The 18,543-nt window shown below is 40.7% G+C and overlaps 1 protein-coding gene across 1 annotated transcript in view; it reads left to right on the forward strand.

Annotated features, from left to right (window-relative positions):
- Nucleotides 1-18,543, forward strand: part of LOC137128803 (cGMP-inhibited 3',5'-cyclic phosphodiesterase 3A-like) — a 60,629-nt gene that overhangs the window by 36,473 nt on the left and 5,613 nt on the right. Inside the window, exons 2-14 of the mRNA XM_067507348.1 lie at nt 3,790-4,035; nt 6,208-6,353; nt 6,433-6,542; nt 6,650-6,893; nt 7,104-7,180; nt 7,516-7,709; nt 8,093-8,230; nt 8,523-8,634; nt 13,951-14,058; nt 14,239-14,441; nt 14,630-14,833; nt 14,992-15,153; nt 17,762-18,047. Of these exons, the coding sequence (XP_067363449.1) occupies nt 3,790-4,035; nt 6,208-6,353; nt 6,433-6,542; nt 6,650-6,893; nt 7,104-7,180; nt 7,516-7,709; nt 8,093-8,230; nt 8,523-8,634; nt 13,951-14,058; nt 14,239-14,441; nt 14,630-14,833; nt 14,992-15,153; nt 17,762-18,047 (2,230 nt within the window). The remainder of the gene's footprint in view (nt 1-3,789; nt 4,036-6,207; nt 6,354-6,432; nt 6,543-6,649; nt 6,894-7,103; nt 7,181-7,515; nt 7,710-8,092; nt 8,231-8,522; nt 8,635-13,950; nt 14,059-14,238; nt 14,442-14,629; nt 14,834-14,991; nt 15,154-17,761; nt 18,048-18,543) is intronic.

Here is an 18,543-nt window from a genome sequence, read left to right on the forward strand (position 1 = left end):
TTTTTTTTTTTTTTTTCTGAAATGTTTTGTGTAAAACAGCAAACTGCAGAAATAAAAGGGAAAATCCCTATACCGCGTGGTTTGGTAATTGAGAAGAGATTCAAGTTTGAGTATTCTAATATCGTCGTCTTCATAATGCTCTTATCTTTCATTAACTTGAAGTGGCAAAATGTGAAATGTTTGGTGTAAAGGAATAACAGATGTGGAATAGAGAGAATGTAAAGTAGAATATAAATCCCTGATACTGCCCTGCATTTTCTTTAAAAACAAGGTAAAGGAAAAATAACAGAACTAATTTCTCCAGATGAAGATTTTGTTCCCTGCTAAGACACGTAAACTGGAAATATGCATGTGTGTGTGAAGGTGGATCTCATAAATACTGACCGTTAGAAAGAGACCCCACAAGCAACAAAAAAACGGGCATGAAAAATTAAGTTTTATATTCTGTGATTTAAAAGTGAAATTTTTAATTCTAATTTTTTTTTAGATTTGTGTGATTTTTTATAGCGGTGTAGAACCACTGGATAGGGTGGACCCTACCAGTGGGTAAAAAACTAGCGGGCCCCGCAAGGGAGGTAAACAAGTATGTGTGTGTGTGTGTGTGTGTGTGTGTGTGTGTGTGTGTGTGTGTGTGTGCAGGAAAAGGAAAGCCATTTAATCAGTAATGATGAGATGGTTTAAATAGGACAACTTGAAGCAATGTCTAAATTAAGCTTCTTGATACATCCAGGTTTTAGGTCAGTTACGCATGTGAGAGACTAGTGTTCATAGGCAGGAGACTAAAACCACTGTTGAGAGATTCTTTGTCACTATGGGAGCTACTTGATAATGAGCAGCATATGCGACATCTATACCAAATATCTATGTGACATCACAAGGGAACACATCTTCACCTCAGACTTAAAGACTTTTCATTTCATAACTTTTAATACAAAGTGACTACAGAAGAAACTTTATTGCAAAATGTTGTTAATTGACAAAGTAAAAATGTCTTCATCTTGTTCTGCTCAGATGACACAACTAACAGCCGTGTGTCTGCCTTCCAAAACAAAAACACACTGCTTGTTACTTTGTTAGTTTTGCAACTTTGAGGCATTTCTGCTGTGTAATTGTTTGCAACTGTGCAATAACCTTCCATGTACAGAGCAAGAACTTGGCCACAGGAAAGATTTGTGAGCTACTTCTTCTTCAGCATTAGTTCTTAAAGCTGTGAGAGGTCGTACTACAGTACATATTAAAGACTTGTCTCTACAGAAGCAGAAGCAGTGGTCAGCTGCTGCATGTACTGTACAGTTGTTGGAGACAGTGGGGAGCTTGGCTGGTTAGAGTGAGCTGTTCTCTTTTGCACTTGACTGGCCATGGCCTGTCTGTGGACTCTCGTTCTCTATCTCTATCTCTGTCATTGTCTTTCTCTCTATCTCTGTCTCTGCTCTCACCATCTGCTTTATGAGTGATCTGCCCACATATCTCCTAACTGCCTCTCAGTATGGACAGGAAGACGGTGGTAGACAGGAAAAACGAAAATGTTGGGAAGCGGCCGATCTAGAGACAGAAAAGGAAAAAGAGGAGAAAAAACAAACTGAAGGAAATGTAATACCAATTGAGAGTCATCGATAGCATTGCTTTTCAGAGGCACAGAGAGCAGAGAAGACTCAGATTTGGTTTGTGGCAACTTTTTAGCTTTTGAGAATTAGCCTTAAATATGGGTTTGTTGTTAATGTACATTCTCATAACAATATAATATAACAAACATGTAGCCACACTGTGTGTCTTGTTCATTGTACCTCAAATTAAAACATTGGTTAGGCTGCCTGTTAAATGACCAAAGTTCAAGATCATTTGAAACATTGACACTGATAAATGATTGGGGTTGATTCTTGCTGTATTGGCCAAAATCACATTCTAATGCAATGCATTAGGTTCCCACCAAACCTCAGTTTAATAGACTAAATGTTGTAGTACCTTTTTTATATTTATATTATATTAAACACATTTGTTGTTGTGTTGACCACTGCTTCAGTTTGAATGGAAAACCCAACTCTAAATGGCTGTTGGTTTAACAATTTCACATTAGTGAGGTATGTGGCCTCACTAGAGATCCCAATGTGTAGTTCTGTTCTTAGGAGTTTGATGTACACAGATGTTATTTAACTTATCTATGTACATTATCAGAGAGTAATGTATAATATTTTTTTTCTGTTACTGTGCACTGCATTTGCTGAGTTATTGTCACCCATCTTTCTGTGCACAGCATGTGAGCCTGACAGACTAATCCCAAGGGGCAATTCTTGTACATGCATGCATGCCTGTATGTGTGTGTGTGTGTGTGTGTGTGTACACGCATCTGCGTGTGCCCACTGTTGATTTACTCATTGACCATTGCTCTGCCTGCTGTCTCCTGTGGGCCTTTAAGCTGGAAGGAATCAATAACCTTCTCCCTTGCCTTGTCTCTCCACTGTGTCTCTACCAGAACAGTGCTCTGCAGCACTCCATGAACTCAGATGCGTATGCATGTTGTACTGAAAGTGTTCGCAAATGCACACGCATAGCACACATACTCTATGTTGTTTTATAAAGGCTACTGTAAAATACACACAGTAAAATCTGCAAAGTTAAATATCTGTATTAAAGCAGAGAAAACTGCCTGAATATCTACCGCAACACAGATAGACACACACCCACATGTAAGCTCCCTCTATCTCCCTCTCTGCCTGACATTAGCTGAACAGAGTCCATTACTGCCAGGTAATGGGTGAATGTCACAATAGCGGGATGTCATAAAGCTCTGGAGTGGTCTAATGGGTTTTGTTCAGGTTGAGGTGACACATGCACTCATACAGACACGTGCTTTTCCAGGAAACTATCCTCCTATGTGCCTGATGCATTTGCTCATCCCATCACAGCCCTGAGGCCTGACACATTTGAAGAGTTTATATAAGGAAGCAAATTATGATTTGTCACGTTGTTTGATTACAGATGGTTCAGCTTTGGTCCCCTTTTTAAAATAAGGTCTCCTTTTCACTCCACCTTCGCATCAAGACTTCTCTCAGTGAACTACTACTCCAGACAAATACAGTGAGAGAGAAAGTGAAAGCTTTCACTGCTGCATTAGCACTGTGGTTATATCATTTTCCCAACTTTTTTTTAATCTTTATTTGGCATTAACAACATTTTTATTTTTGTTTGTGATGTCCTCAAGTTGTTTATAGACATGTGCACAAGAGGACATGCTATATTATCAGTGCAAAAACAGGCCAAAATGACCATCATTAGGTTAGTTTATTCAAATCAGTGACAGTACAGGAAAGAAGCTAAAACATTCCTCCAAAAAAAGGTATTATTTTTTTCAAGAATGTATGAACACTGGTACCAACAAGCAAACAATATCCAGCACTGCTGGACGCCTGTGTTTCAGACAAATCGAACAAATTGACTATAAGCTAAAAAGGAGCTGATAATCCATTGTGGAAAACACATTGTTGACCTTTGACACAGATGAGCCTCTGAGCTTATCAGTCAATAAGGTGAATCAGCGACAGCTAAATTTAGGCATGAGGACGTCATGTGGGAATGAGGCGTAATGAATTGTTTATTTATGATATTTCATATCTGTGGCTTTTTTAACACACACCCTTTACTCCTCACTAACCTTCATTACTATAAGTTCAACACACATGCATGTGTCTTTATTTTTAACTGTAAGATATATAATCTAGTATAAACACAGATGCACACATACAAATCATCCACACACCGTCATCTTTCTCCTCCTTTGACTTTCTGTCCTAGTCTTCCGGCACTAGTGTGGTAGTGGACATTGCGGTGATGGGTGAGGCCCATGGATTGATCTCAGACCTGCTGGCAGATCCTTTACTGCCCCCTAACACCTGCAGCTCTCTGAAGGCTGTCAGCAACCTTCTCAGCACCCAGATTAACCTCCAGCCACTCCACCGGCCTCGCATCCCTGCAGACACGCATGTGCGTTCAGACTCTGAGGAGGGGACTGAAAAAGCTGAGAGGCTAGCCATTCCAAAGGTAAATGTTTGTCTTTCTTAAAAATGTGTTTTTGTTCGTTCTTGTGTCTTTGATTTAGCTTTACTCCACAGATTCACAATGTCAGACTGACAGATGGTTAGTGGGCGTTTTCTTTTTCAGCTCCATTACTGAGGAACTAGCATGTAACAGTAGTGGATTTGTTTGCATGTTCATACTGTGTAAGCAAAGCAGCTGTTTAAAGTTGTTTTATTTCACTTTAGTTCTGTGCTGCAGTGCATGTTCACACATTCACATATTTGCCCAATTGTGCTTTACCTCTTCCTGCATACACTTCCCCAATTTCCTCCCTACTGCTGGTGATTGGGGCTGTATTGTAGCTTACAATGATGCACCAGGTTCCACTGGGCTTTTTAATGTTTTACAAGGCCAGTGCTTCAAAATGTATGCAGGCACTTAAGGCAGCAAGGAAACTAAATAAAGCCTGTGATGCAATGCAGGATAGCCTATTATGAAAATGAATAGCAGCTTTAACGCTACCTGAGTGCACTCCAATGCTAACCTGTTTCGTCACCGACATAAAGTCATTGATATTCTGCCTCGTTTTATTTTATTGGGCATCTGTGATTCTGCTTGTGGCAATGAATTAAAGTGGGTAATTCAGCTAACTAGCGTGGTTCTTAAATAAGGACAGAAGCAGCAGTTATGTAAGATAATTAGAAATGTGAATGAATGGCCCATCCTTACTCATGTTGTGACTTAGCTTAATGGATAATGGGACAGTAAAAACTTTCTGAAGAGGATTGTTTTTTGTTTAAAGCATCTATTGTATGCAGGTCCTGCTATCTTGTTACTGAGAAACAGTTCCACATTTCCGCAGTGCAATAAGATTGTTGAAGCCACTGGTATTTATAGTCACTAATTTCTTTGTAAATACGCCAATCAGCTACAACATTAATACCACCCGGTGGTTTTAATATAACAATATTTTTAATAATATTTTTAATAAAAACAAAAATTGTATTATTATGGGTTGACCACCTATCAGCACATTAACCAGTTTCACATTTACCAACATTCTTGCCATTATCACAATCAGTATTGTAGAGTATTTTTACTTTTGTACTGAGTAAAAGATGGTGATACTTGCAGTGGAAAATGTTTGTAGGCCAATAGTTTTACTTTCGCATGGGTATTTTTTGTTTGTTTTGTTTGTGTACTTCTACCACCTCTGCAGACACTGTGTCACATTTTGCAATGTATTGGGCTGTGTAGCTGCAGACTGCTCAGAGTGGACATACTGACCCCTGTCCTCCATGACATCTTTAAGATCATCAGCATTAATGTTAAAATTGATGTGAAGTTTCACGTAGCTATCCATCATAATGAACATCATGTCTGCTAATGTTTTTGTTGCCTTTATTATTGTTGCACAATAAAGGAATGCAGATGTTTTAGGTCTCCACTTGAAATTGCATTAACATAATACTTACATAATACATAATAATACTTACAATGATTGATTATCACCATGTGACATTACTCCCTCTCTCCTCATCTGTCATTCTTTTACATGGTATTAGTGTTGTTTGATGAGACACATATACGACAAAGCAATGTGAGGTTGTGTGCCTAACAGTAGTTTTGTGTTTGGATGGCAGTGATTCTTCTGTTTGTATCTGCCTGAGCTGTGAAGGCTTTTTGTTCAGTAGTATGTAAAATTTGATCTTCTGCTACCCTCTGTGTTCTACTCTTTCTTTTTTGTATGTATTTGTACCTCAGCGAGAGAGAGCATTTTTTAAAAATACACAAACTGTATGAGAAATTAGAGTTGACAAGTCAGTAAGTTTAGCTCTTGGCTTTACAAAAAAATTTACAACACTGGATAGATTTAAACTACACTACACTGTATATAGAGAGATATAGAGATAGATATAGATAGATAGACAAATAGTTAGATAGCTTGTGTTTACTATCGAGTTGGGCAATCTGTATTATATTAAGATTCTAATAATTTGGACTCCTCGCTAATTTTAAAAAGGTGTTTCATTATGTGCTGGTAAAATATGATCCAACCTTTTTGCCAGTTTTTAATTACAGATAGCATTAGGGTTGTATTAATTCATGATATGATGCAGGAACACTAAAATGGAAGCAAAGCATTTATTAAACCTGTAAATGCTCTTAATTTTTTGAATTGTATCTGCACGACAGCGTTTGAGGCGGAGTCTGCCCCCGGGGTTGCTTAGGAAAATCTCATCAACTTGGACCACAACCACCTCAGCCACAGGCCTCCCCACCATCGAGCCAGGCCCTGTCTGCCGAGACCGCTCAGCTAGCATCAAACACACCACAGACAGGTACTATCACTTACAGCTTCAAAGATAATTCAGTGATTTTACTATAATGTATTTATGAGCATTTTTTTAAAAAAAACAGTGAATCATGGAACAACTCACTGATGATGACCATTTCAAAAAGTCGCTCCATGTCTGCTTCCTCTGCTGTCACCTCCAACCACCTATACAGCAAACCACTGGGAAAACCAGGTGTGTGTGTGTTTACAAATGTATTTCACCAACTGAGTAACAGTTGAGTAACGAAAATGACTAAAAGAACTCTTTGATTTTCTTCAATGCAAAACAAACCTTTTCAGGTTTCCCCCCCTCCAACATATCACCTCTGGGCTCTCCGTGCCCGTCCCCTCCTGTTCAGGGCAGCCCTGTCTCCAGCCCTACAATAAAGACATGTTCAGTGCAGCTTCCTGAGTCAGCAGGGCCACTAACAGAGCAGATTCCTGGCTCTGTGGCCCCTAAGAGCCATCATAGAGCCTTAACTCATAGCCAGAGCGCCCCAAGCTCCACCGCCCCTCACTGGCGGCCTCCATTGCTCTGCAACAGGTACCATACACCCATCATACATGTGAATGGCAAAATGTTTAAATAAAGAAAGCTCAGATTTACACATCTTTGAATATGTGTTAGTTGAAGGCATCAGTGCCCATGTGCATATGATGCACATTAAATATATATTGATGTGAAAAAGAGAGGAAGTGTTTTAGTTAGCCAAGACAGAACAAACCATTGATTTGTTTCTCTGCCTTGTTGCAGCTGCGGCAGGCCTTACAGCAATCGACTAAACCATGGGGTAGAATCTGTTGACAAAGGAGACAGAATTCCACATTCAGGTAAAGTAACTGCAATAAAATGATAGTACGTAGAAAGAGCACCGTTGCGAGGGTTTAACCTTGTCCGTAGAGAAACTAGAAAGCAATTTTTAAGTCACAGCAATGTTTCCACTAGTTTCCCATAAAAACACTTTTGTTTTGACAGATTTGAATATTCATGAAGAAAACAAAATATTATTTCTCGTTAAAACTCTTAAACTTCCATGATGTAATTTGTTTGATAAATATTGGTTATTCTGAAAGTTTTTTTGTTATATTGATGACTTTATTGATGCTTTGAACATAACTCAGTTAAGTTACATTGCTCATTTCTAGAATGTACAATGTTTCCACAGATGAGCATGCAGTAGCTTCTTCAGACTATGACAGCACCTACGACAGCACCTATGAGACCAACCACAGTGACAGCAGCGATTTTGCACAGAATGAAGAGGAAGGAGAAGGTGGCAAGAAGCCACCTGAGGCAAGAGGTTGCAGAGAGTGTCCAACAGAGGGCATAGTTCTTCACCCACTCCTGTCATCACCAGAGGTAGGCAAACAGACAAGAGTACTTTGGCAATGGGAAATAAGTTATCTGTTTTCTATTGTGTGCATTATCATGCTTCCAAACCCCTGCAGAGAAAATGTACAGATGGGTCACTGTTGTCCTAATATGAGCTTAAGATGCAGTGTAACAACTAGGTTAAACTTAATAATAATAATCAATAATTTAAAGTGCTTAAAACCAAAAAGTGGTGTGGTCTAAATCTACATCAGAGTGACCTGTGATCCGGCCTAAATTTGCCAGTGGTGACAGAAAAGCTGAGACTATAAATGTTATTTCAGTGTGTCTGTAAAGTATTACAAGTACGGTGCAAATATTTGTGTGTATCTTTCTGACATCCCTTCGCTACCCTTACCTTTATCTGACAGGACAAGCCAATCTTGGCTCTGGAGCCCCTGGTGATGCCAGGTCTGGAGCCTTTAATGAGTCAACTCAACAACTGGAGTTTTCCCATTTTCAGTCTAGTAGAGAAGACTCACGGCAAGACAGGGTGCATCCTCAGTCAGGTAAAGATTAAGATGTTAACAACTAATATAGTATTTATTTTATAGGAACATATCAATGCTTATTTGCTTTAATTTAAATGAGCTTATATAGACAGAAAGTTATTAACTGCATTGCAATGGAATATTAGTGACTGGACCTACAAAACCCGGACTTCAAATCCCTGGTGTTAATGACAATATAGCTCAGTGTTAAAATCAATTATGAATTTATAATTGCTCTTTTTCCATTAAAATTTCTATGGGTTGTAGATAATTCAAAGTTGTGCAAATGTTTCCTTGTGCTATGCCCCAGGTTAGTTATCAGCTCTTTGAAGACACTGGTCTGTTTGAGACCTTCAGGATTCCTGTTCAAGAGTTCATGAACTACTTCCACGCTTTGGAGAATGGATACAGGGACATCCCCTGTGAGTAGAGGTTCCACATATTCATCAAAATGAAAAGTCAGCACCTGGCATTACTACAAACTTCCACAAGGTGGATGTATTGTTTGTGAAATAAACCTCAGGTCTGCTTTGTGTTATTAAGATTTGTGGCATGTATTTAATGTATACTTGTCAATGGGATCAGGTCACATATATAAATATATATATATATATATATATATATATATAGCAGGAACCTCAAGTTGGCTTTTTTAAAACATATTTTCAATATCATTATTTTAACATTAACTGTAACAGTCTCAATTCCTTTCAAAATTGTTATATGTTCTTGTGTACTTTGTGAGGACACTGACTATGAAGAGGATTGTTTTCTAGCTGTACAAGCAACGCTATTAACAAAAATGGGGTACAGAAAAAAGAAAAAAGAAGTACAGAACGGTTTTTACTTTTGGCTTTCTAATTAATGAGATGTAAAAAGTGTCTTTGTGTAAGTCAACATGGCCCTTAACGTTTGATACTTAACGTAATCCCCGCTTCTTTGATAACAGAGTGAGGTGTTTCACTATAGGATTCAACTTAACTAATTATTGAAGCTCTAATGACACCACGTCTGTCAGTGACAGACAGATCGAGGTGTGCTTCTGGCTCCGCCCTCTACTTATTATCACGGCCGACTGCCCCTCCTAACTCATTCTAGATAGATTTCTTTCCGTGCCCATGCAAGGAAGAAAAACATTTGATGTAACACCTCACTCTGTTATCAAAGAACCAGGGATTGTGTTAAGTAACCATCCATTCTTTTTCGAACATTCACTCTGTGTTTCACTATGGGAGATATAGCCCACTCCAGTTGCATAAGATCTCCCGACCTGTGCATGCAGCTGTGGTCTAGAGTCAAAATTTTCAGCTGGACCCTGTGCTTCCAGCAGCGCATGCCCAATTGATGGTCCTACAACATCCAGTATGTAATAACACACAAATTTGTGGGGAGTACCCCAACACGCTGTTGCACAATGTCCTGATCAGACACCCCCTTAAATAGGTCCCATGAAGTGTCCATGCTCCCGGTGGATTGAGCTCTCAGCCCCAGTGGAGGTCAAATTCCTCTGCACCTATATGCTATAGATGTGGCCTACACGATCCAGTGAAACGGGCTTGCCCCTGTGAGGAGTGGCCTATGAGACAAACAGCGGAACTGTTTTCCTAAAACCTGCTGTCCTATTACCAAAAACATGCAAGGCTCACACCGGGCATAAACTGATGAGTTGTTGAGCCTCCTCCAAAGGAAATGGGGAGGATGAAAAACTAACTGCTCCAAAGTGGGACACCTGTATGACGGATCCACCATCTTAGGCACAAAGGCTGGATTGGGCCGTAGACACACCTTACTCACTCACTTGGTTGTGGTCAGTGTTAAGAGCAGCAAAGTTTTAATCGAGAGAAATTTCAAACCCACACTGTTAATGGGCTCAAAGGGGTGGGGAGAGAGGGTGTCCGAAATGACTGTCAAGTCCCACAGCAGGACAAGCAGCCTAGAAACTGGAAGCTTGCGAGCACCTTTCAGAAAAAAAACACACCAGGGGATGCTGTCTGGCTGGTTTGTCACCAAAACCCACACATGAGAAGCAGAGATTGCTGCCAAATAGACCTTAATTGTGGACAAAGCCTTGCCCTTCTCCAACAACTCCTGAAGGAAGCACAGCACATCTACCACCAAACATTCAAAAGGAATGGTGTTCCTGGCACCACATCAGTCTTCAAAAACCTGCCATTTACCACTGCAAAGTCCCTGTGCTAGTCCCAGAGAGCCACCTGTTCTGGGTGAGGGTGGAAGATTTTCCCCCCAAGCCTGGGACAAGAGGCCACAATTCATCTGTTAGAAGCAGAATTATCTATCCAGTGCTTGGATGGCCAGTGAGGAGCTATTAAAATCAGAGAAAGGCCCTGATCACTCAGTCTGGCTAGTGTTTGGGGAATCAATTTGAGAGGTGAGAAAGCATTCAGTCAAAAAGCATTCATCAGAATCCTCCATGGGAATGCTAGAGCATCCATCCCCAATGGGGTGTTCACCACAAGGAGATCTACAGATGCCCGCCTGAATCTCTGCCAGATCTGTTCCACAGCCTGTGTGTGAAGCCTCCACAGGGGATTCCCGCACCAAGTCCGCACCCCAATTCAAAATGCCAAGCAGGGACATAAACCTTGTGCTGCTCCACAAAATTATTTTCTGGGCCAGTCTGTGTAGCTGCAGAGAACGAATTCCGCCCTAGTGGTCGATAAAATCTATAACTGTAGAGTTGTTTTCACCAACACATGATGTCCCTGAGGAAAACTCAGAAAATGCTTCAAGGCCAAAAATACAGTCTGCAGTTCCAACATGTTTATATCAGCACAAGCCATCCTCAGGGACCATACGCCATTCACCGCCTTGCCCATCAGAATCGCACCCCACCCTGTCAACAACGCAGTCGTCATAAGGGTCATCCTGGTTAGCACTTCCCCTAGTGACACCCCAAATGCCAGGGCCATCGGGTCTCCATGGATGGAGAGCCGCAGGGCTGAGTCACCGTGACTCAGCAGAGCTGAGCTGAGTCACTGTGACATCAAGGGCAAAGTTGCAATGATGCGACTCAGCGTTGAAATTCCTTCATTATCAGAAGTCCCAAATGCACTACAGATACAGTATGATTGACGCCATGAGACCTAGGAGTCAGAGGCACAGTCTGAAAGACACAACCATCCCCAGCTGAAATCTGGCAAGACGTTGTGTGAATGCAGTGATCCTCCCCTGTTAAGGAGACCCTATAAGAGAGGGAGTCTATTTTCAGCCCCAGGTATTCTGTGCTTTGAGCCGGAGTTATAAGACTTTTTTTCACGATTGAGTCTGATCCCAAGATTGCTGTTATTACCATGTTGCATTCCTGATTGCTTGCTCCTGTGAATGGTGTCCCTTGAGGCTAGTGACAACCGAATGGGATGATCTGATACTTGTAGGCTGTGCCTCGATATGCAAACCTTAAATATTGTCTGTGCGCGGGATAAATGGAGATGTTAAAATATGTATCAGAGAGATCAATTGTTACAAACCAATCATTCGGCCAAATAGAGTGACGGTTAACTTTGTGTGTTAACATTCAGAAAGTGGATTTTCTTAGGTGTTTGTTTAATACACAAAGATCTAAAATGGGGCAAAGAAAATGAGGAAATACCAGGAGTAATAAGGAGTATTTTTGCACTCTCTGCCCTCGGCTCTGGGCCTGCCTGCAGAAATGCACCTTTTATTTCTTTTGTCCAACTCAAAACAGTTACGTTGGCTTGGTAACACCGGGGAGTCCTGTGTGACGCTGGTTGTATGTTTTGAAAAACTTTGTGACACTGTGCTATGTGTTCGTGAGTCTTCCTGAAAGAGGACATTTAAAAAACTCTGAATAGCAGAAGCATCTGAACTCAGAACAAAGGGACTGTGATTCCTCTTTCCTACTTATCTTTTCTTCAGAGCTGGGGGGGAAGGTGAGGGTGAGCCTACGTTGCCCGTTTCCTTTTCCCGTCTCCGGGATGGGATGGGATGGGATGGACGGTTTCTACCTTATACTGCAGCAAATGAGTGCTTGTCCCATGATCTCGGCTTACCAGACTTGGCCTGCTGGTTAGACTGCTGACCAGCTGCAAGAACTCCTCTGGCTTACCTCTGGCTGCAGCAGCTGCAGCAGCAAAGCCAGCCCTGGGCATCTGTGGGGAGCAAGGGGTGGGTTTTCAGAATAAGCAAAGGTCAACCCGCTGGGCTCAGTTAGCCCCACCTCATAAATCGGCTGAATTTCAAGTTTTGAGTAACCTTTGGTGGGGAGTTTACTATTAAAAGGACTAGACCAGTAATGGCTCATATCTTTCATGCAATCTTTGACTGCCGGTAAAAGTTGCTTAGTTAGAGGCTGGGCTGGCGAAAACCTCTTACCAATATACAGATCCAACTGGCCACGTTATTCCAAATTTGGATGTGAACAGCTTACAAACCTCATAAAGGTTGCTTTCCACTGAAGGAGCAGCATCAGTGGCACTAGGAGGCCTTAATTGCTTTGCCGGAAAGGTGGAGTCATCCTCTTTCTCCATATCATCCATTTTGAGGAGGTCATTCAGAGTCAGCATTGCACTCTGCATCCTCAACCCCTGGATCCCCCTTCTCTCATTCGGTCAGCTCCTCGAAGAGAGAGGGTATGATCAAGGATTCGGCATCCATCATAATACGCCCGGCTTGTTTTAGCTCACAGATAATGAGTATAGGTCGTGGCTGTAGGGGTGGCTGAGGATTAGCCACCACCACTCTCATATTTTTTCTGCCAGCAAGGCCTGGACATGCTAGCCCTCATGCATGCTACGCACATGGGGTGAGAGTCCTTACCCAAAATAAAAGAGCCACATGACGCGGGACAGGGGCGGGATGAAGCCTCTTAAGTCTTAGTTCTCCAACCCTTTGGCTGCGGTTGTTACTGTATACATAACACGGCTCACAAAGAAGAGTGACTTTGTGAAATCACCACACTCACGTTAGGCTCATCACAACATATTAGCCTCTTAAGTGAAGATGTCAGCTGGGTTTATTCCGAGCCTGCTGCTGTCTCTAGAGTGAGCTCACCGTAACACGTTAGCTAGACCTTTTTTTTTAAGCTAACAATATGTTGTTGGTTTTTTTTGACACGTTAGGCTTAGTTACACTGGTACACCGGTACACTAAACTGGTAAGCAAATACAAAGTACCCAAGGGAACAGCTTGCTCTAACGTGGACGCTGTTCCCTGAAAAACATGTAACCCTAAGGTTTTCTTGCGAAGGACTTAACCAGCGCACTCCAGGCTGAAGCCGGGAAAAAAAAACTATGTTCGGTGAAGCGCTCCTTTAGGGGTCGTCTGTGAACTTTTAAGCAGGTTTACAGCTGCCTAGAACACGCTGAGGGAGCTTCTAATAGCGCAGAGGAAATAAAATGAGAATGACTTAGGAGGGGTGGTCAGCCGTGATAATAAGAGGAGGGCAGAGCCCGAAGCCCTGCTCATGCTGTCTGTCACTGACAGACGTGGTGTCATAAAAGCTTTGATAGCTGGTCACACCGAGGAAAATTTTATAGTGACTGAGTGCTGAGCGAATGTTAGAAAAAGAACTACAAATCAGGCCCATGTTCAAAGACCTATGCAATGTCACAAATTTCTTGTCAGATAGTCGATTTAGTCTGTGAATTTATTTATTATTTACTGATAGTGTCACACCTTAAATTGTTGAAAACTACTTTAACTTATAACAGGCATCTTACTACACTCACTGGTTCAAGTTACCATTTTTCTGATCTCAGATCACAACCGTATTCATGCCACGGACGTGCTGCATGCTGTTTGGTATCTCACCACTCAGCCTGTGCCAGGCCTGCCCAGCCTGCTGACTAAAAATGGGATACCCACTGGTAAGATATTTTTAATACAAGCAGTAGTTTGCCCTTGTCATGAGACTACTGTATTCATTTATTTATTATTTATCTGTTGACTCATTTTACTGTTAACAACATCCTGGTGATAAGACACTAATAGGTCTATGTCATGAAAATGCGGATGTGGTTTGAGCTGTGTTTGCTTTCTGTCCACAGATTCAGAGAATGGCATTTCACCTGGTGCCACAGGTTGCTTCTTGGATTCCAAGATGAACTCTGTGCAAGAGGAAGGTTATGGCTCTCTGGCTGGCCTCATCCCTGGTTTGGAGCTCATGGCTCTGTATGTAGCTGCTGCCATGCATGACTATGACCATCCAGGAAGGACCAATGCCTTTCTAGTTGCAACTAGTGCACCACAGGTAAATAAATGTAGATGTAATATAGTAGCCATGGAGCAAGTAGGGGCTGTGGTGCGAAGAGATGTGACATGATGAAAAAGATGAGAAATGTCAAAACAGGCAGGTAGCTTCAGATGGTAGACACTACGCAACACCAGCTATTATATGCAATTAAATTATCTCCTTTGCACTTTCTGCTTCCTCTGTAGGCTCTTTTATACAATGACCGATCAGTCTTGGAAAATCACCATGCAGCTTCTGCTTGGAACCTTTTCATGTCGCGACCAGAATATAACTTCCTCGTTAACCTTGAACACGTCGAGTTCAAGCGCTTTCGCTTCCTAGTCATTGAAGCCATCCTGGCCACCGACCTCAAAAAGCACTTTGACTTCCTTGCAGAGTTTAACGCAAAGGTAAACATCGAATCATACCTGCCTTATAAACTGTGAAAAATGTGACCATCAATTCAACAAAACATTTAAGATGACAATCGGTCGATAGGGAATTATTAACAATCCATAACTATGATTAGTTTTTCTATACACAAACTTTCCTGTGCACATTTACCCAGGTGGGTGATGAAGGAGTTTCTGGGATTAATTGGACCAATGAAAACGACAGATTGCTTGTGTGTCAGATGTGCATCAAGCTTGCTGATGTCAATGGACCATTGAAGTGCAAAGAGCTGCACCTGCAGTGGACAGAAGGGATCGTCAACGAGTTCTATGAACAAGTATGTTTATAAGAACATGAATTCTAATGGGGAACAAAAATAGTGGTTGTTAGGTGACCTCTAGATAAGAAACACACTTTCAATGTCAGTGGCATTTGGACAGCTACAGTAGAACCTCATGGAAAACCTCAGCTAATCTGCTTAATCAGGACTATGTAGGTCTGGTTTAATCTGGGTTTATTCACTCTCGCTTGTCCATTGCCCACATTCATCATGTCCTGATTGAGATGTTGCTAAATTGTCACTGGTACACAGAGTTACAAGACATGGCCTTTTTCCGAATGATTCCTCAAATCAGTGAGGAAAATAAACAAAAAGAAATGTTTTTGAAATTAATAAAGGCTTGTGAGTTTAGTTATATATATTTTAGATGAAACAGTAAGAAAGCTGTTCATTTAAGCAAGTTCTGTAGTCTCCTCACTTTGGAATGTGCAGAAATAGCTTTATCACATTGTGCAAGTATATACTAATAATAAATGGCATTTAAATGCTCTTTTGATCCCAAAAGCCTTTTCTGTTTTTGCTCTCCTACCTCCACAGAGAGGTCATAGGTCAGTCAGCTGCATAACTCTGTAGATAATAGGGTTTAGTTTCTCGGTTCAGGACCATACAGTAAGGCCTTTTTTGTGTAACTAGATTTTCACTATGAGAAGAACTAAAATATTCAAAACACTTTCTGTATTTACTGGTTCATGAATATGTTCAAGAATGTAGATCAATGCTTGGCAACAAATCCTGCTCTTAACTAACACTGCTTTGGATTGGTCAGTTCAGTCAGTGCAGAGCAAGATGATAAAGATAAAATCTGGTTAGCCAGAGAGATTACTTGCCTGGCAACGTTGAATAGACCTTTAAGCCATAATTAAAGCTAGTGCAGATTTTCTTTTCTAGGTGTTATCTTTGATATCCTTACTTCTCCAAATTATCTCATCTCATCAAAACTCTTTTTTTTTGCACACAGATGTACAGGATTTATCAGTATGTTCTTGTGACTGGACAATGTGTATCAGCACATTTTCTTTCAGGCCTTTTTAATGAACAAAATGCTTGTCTACCAAGGACATCAGAACACCGTGTAGCAGATAGAACCCTCTAATCTGAAGTGTGGTGATTCCTGAGGAAAACACCCTCGCTCAGTTTCATTCCGCCTCTCCTTGCAACCCCGCTGTTCAATTCTCATAACAGCTCTGAAAATTTAATATGTCTTTGAGCAGGAACATCGGGGTGGTGGCTAAAGTGAGAGTGCGCGTGACAGACAGAGGGCGTGCATATATGTTTTAGTCTTCATAGCGAAGATGGATGACCTAAATGTGTCAGCCTTGACAGCACTCATTTATAGTCACTTGAAGGAAGATCACAGGGATGGAGCTGAGGCTCTCAGTGGCAACAGAGTCATTACAGATGCAAACACTCATATGAATTTACATTATGCTCTGCTATGCACCACTTTAATATTCAAAACACTTTATGATTATTTATGATTATGAAAAACAATTGCATTGTCCCCACTCAGGGTCTTATTATACATATGAACACACTTCCAACATGAACAATTGATGCAGTGCCCTGACGCCATCCAGGTTTCTGGTTGCCATAGAAATACTGCCCTTGCCCCTCTATCCTCCAACTAAATCACTTTGAAAGACCTGACATCAGAAAATAAACACAAAAGCTCAATACACGACTGTCTCAGTATAATGAAAGTGAGAGTACAACACAATTATTTTCACATCCGACATTAACCAACATAAAAGTCAGCCATAAGAAGTCACCTTTTTTAAAGGAATTTGTCAAAAACAACAGAAAAATAACAAAAACAAACATGCATGTTGTGAAATATGTTGATTATATTAGATTTTGTATTGGTCTTTACAGTGCTATAACCGGTTTTCTTTATTTACCATAAACATGGACCCACTTTGTGTGAGGATGAACAGTGGCAAAAAGGATGCAATCAGCAGATAAAATCCAAAGATGAGATTAAAACAGTGATTGAAGATATGAATTCATTTTTGCTCAGTCTTTGTAGAGGCAAAATAGAAACACTGTAATGATAAATTATATACACATTAAGGGTTCGTGACTGCTCTATTTTAGCCTCCATTCATAGAACAAATTATTTTATAAATGAAGTCACAAATGGTAATCATGTACAAATGAAACCATTCAAGGACAAATGCAAACATACAATCAATCAAAAAATAACGTAGAAATAAACAGGAATTAAATGTTAATTATGCCATCCAATAGCAAAATATAATGAAAGGTTTGACTTATGTATGTGGTATGTTATTACACTCATAAGGCATCTCCTATTTCTTGCTTTTTGTGCTCGGAAATTAAAACCATTTAAATGTAAACAGTGTAGTTTTAATTCAGACCATAGATTCTTAATAAATATTGTTCAGTAGACTGATAAGACTCTGGGATTCGTTTCAACCTTATTGTTTTGTCCTAGAGCTATGAAAATATGAGACAGTGGAGGAAACTGTTCTCTCTGTCTCATGCAGTGTCATCATTATATGATATAAAGTAAATGTGACATTTTCTAATACATATATACAGTATCATTTCTGGAAATCTGACATTTTTGACATATTTGTACTAGGGTGATGAAGAGGCAAGCCTAGGCCTTCCCATCAGCCCATTCATGGACCGTTCAGCTCCACAACTTGCCAAACTACAGGACTCATTCATCACTCACATAGTGGGACCCTTGTGCTCTTCCTATGACTCTGCTGCTCTTATGCCTGGACGCTGGTTTGATCCACCTGATGGAGAGATGGAGCAAGAGGTGGAAAAGAAAAGACACGATACGCAGGCGGAGGAAGATGAGGAGGAGGAGGAGGAAGATATGGCAGATGACGACGCATCAACAAATTCTGACACCTCCCGTATGTCCACCTCTCATATGTTCATGTTGCAGACAATATCCCACTAATCATTTTGAGTTGCATTTCCTAAAATGACCTGCCTTAATGATTATTTATTCAGTCTACATTACTTTGTACTTTGTAAACTATGTTTAATGTCCCGTTGCTTGGTGGTTTGATTAAGCTAAAGTTGAGATTAAAAATATTTTGTGTGTAGGCCCATATCAAGCCTTGTTGGCCAAACCCTGTCCTATATGACCACTGCTTTCAAATCAATTTGTCATGAGAAAGTTTCTCAGTTAATATAATATTAATTGGTTAATATTGATATACGTTAAAAGGTAAGCACCTGTGTGTGTATGTGTGTGTGTGTCTATGTGTGTGTTTGTATGTATGTGTGTGTGTGTCTGTGTGTGTGTGTGTGTGTGTGCGTTTGCGCGTGCAAAAGATGCAAAACCAGAAACTATGAAACAGGTGACACTGACAGACTGACTTATTTTAGGATACGTATAACATA

Source organism: Channa argus, chromosome 6 (genome assembly GCF_033026475.1).
Source record: "Channa argus isolate prfri chromosome 6, Channa argus male v1.0, whole genome shotgun sequence".
NCBI lineage: Eukaryota > Metazoa > Chordata > Actinopteri > Anabantiformes > Channidae > Channa > Channa argus.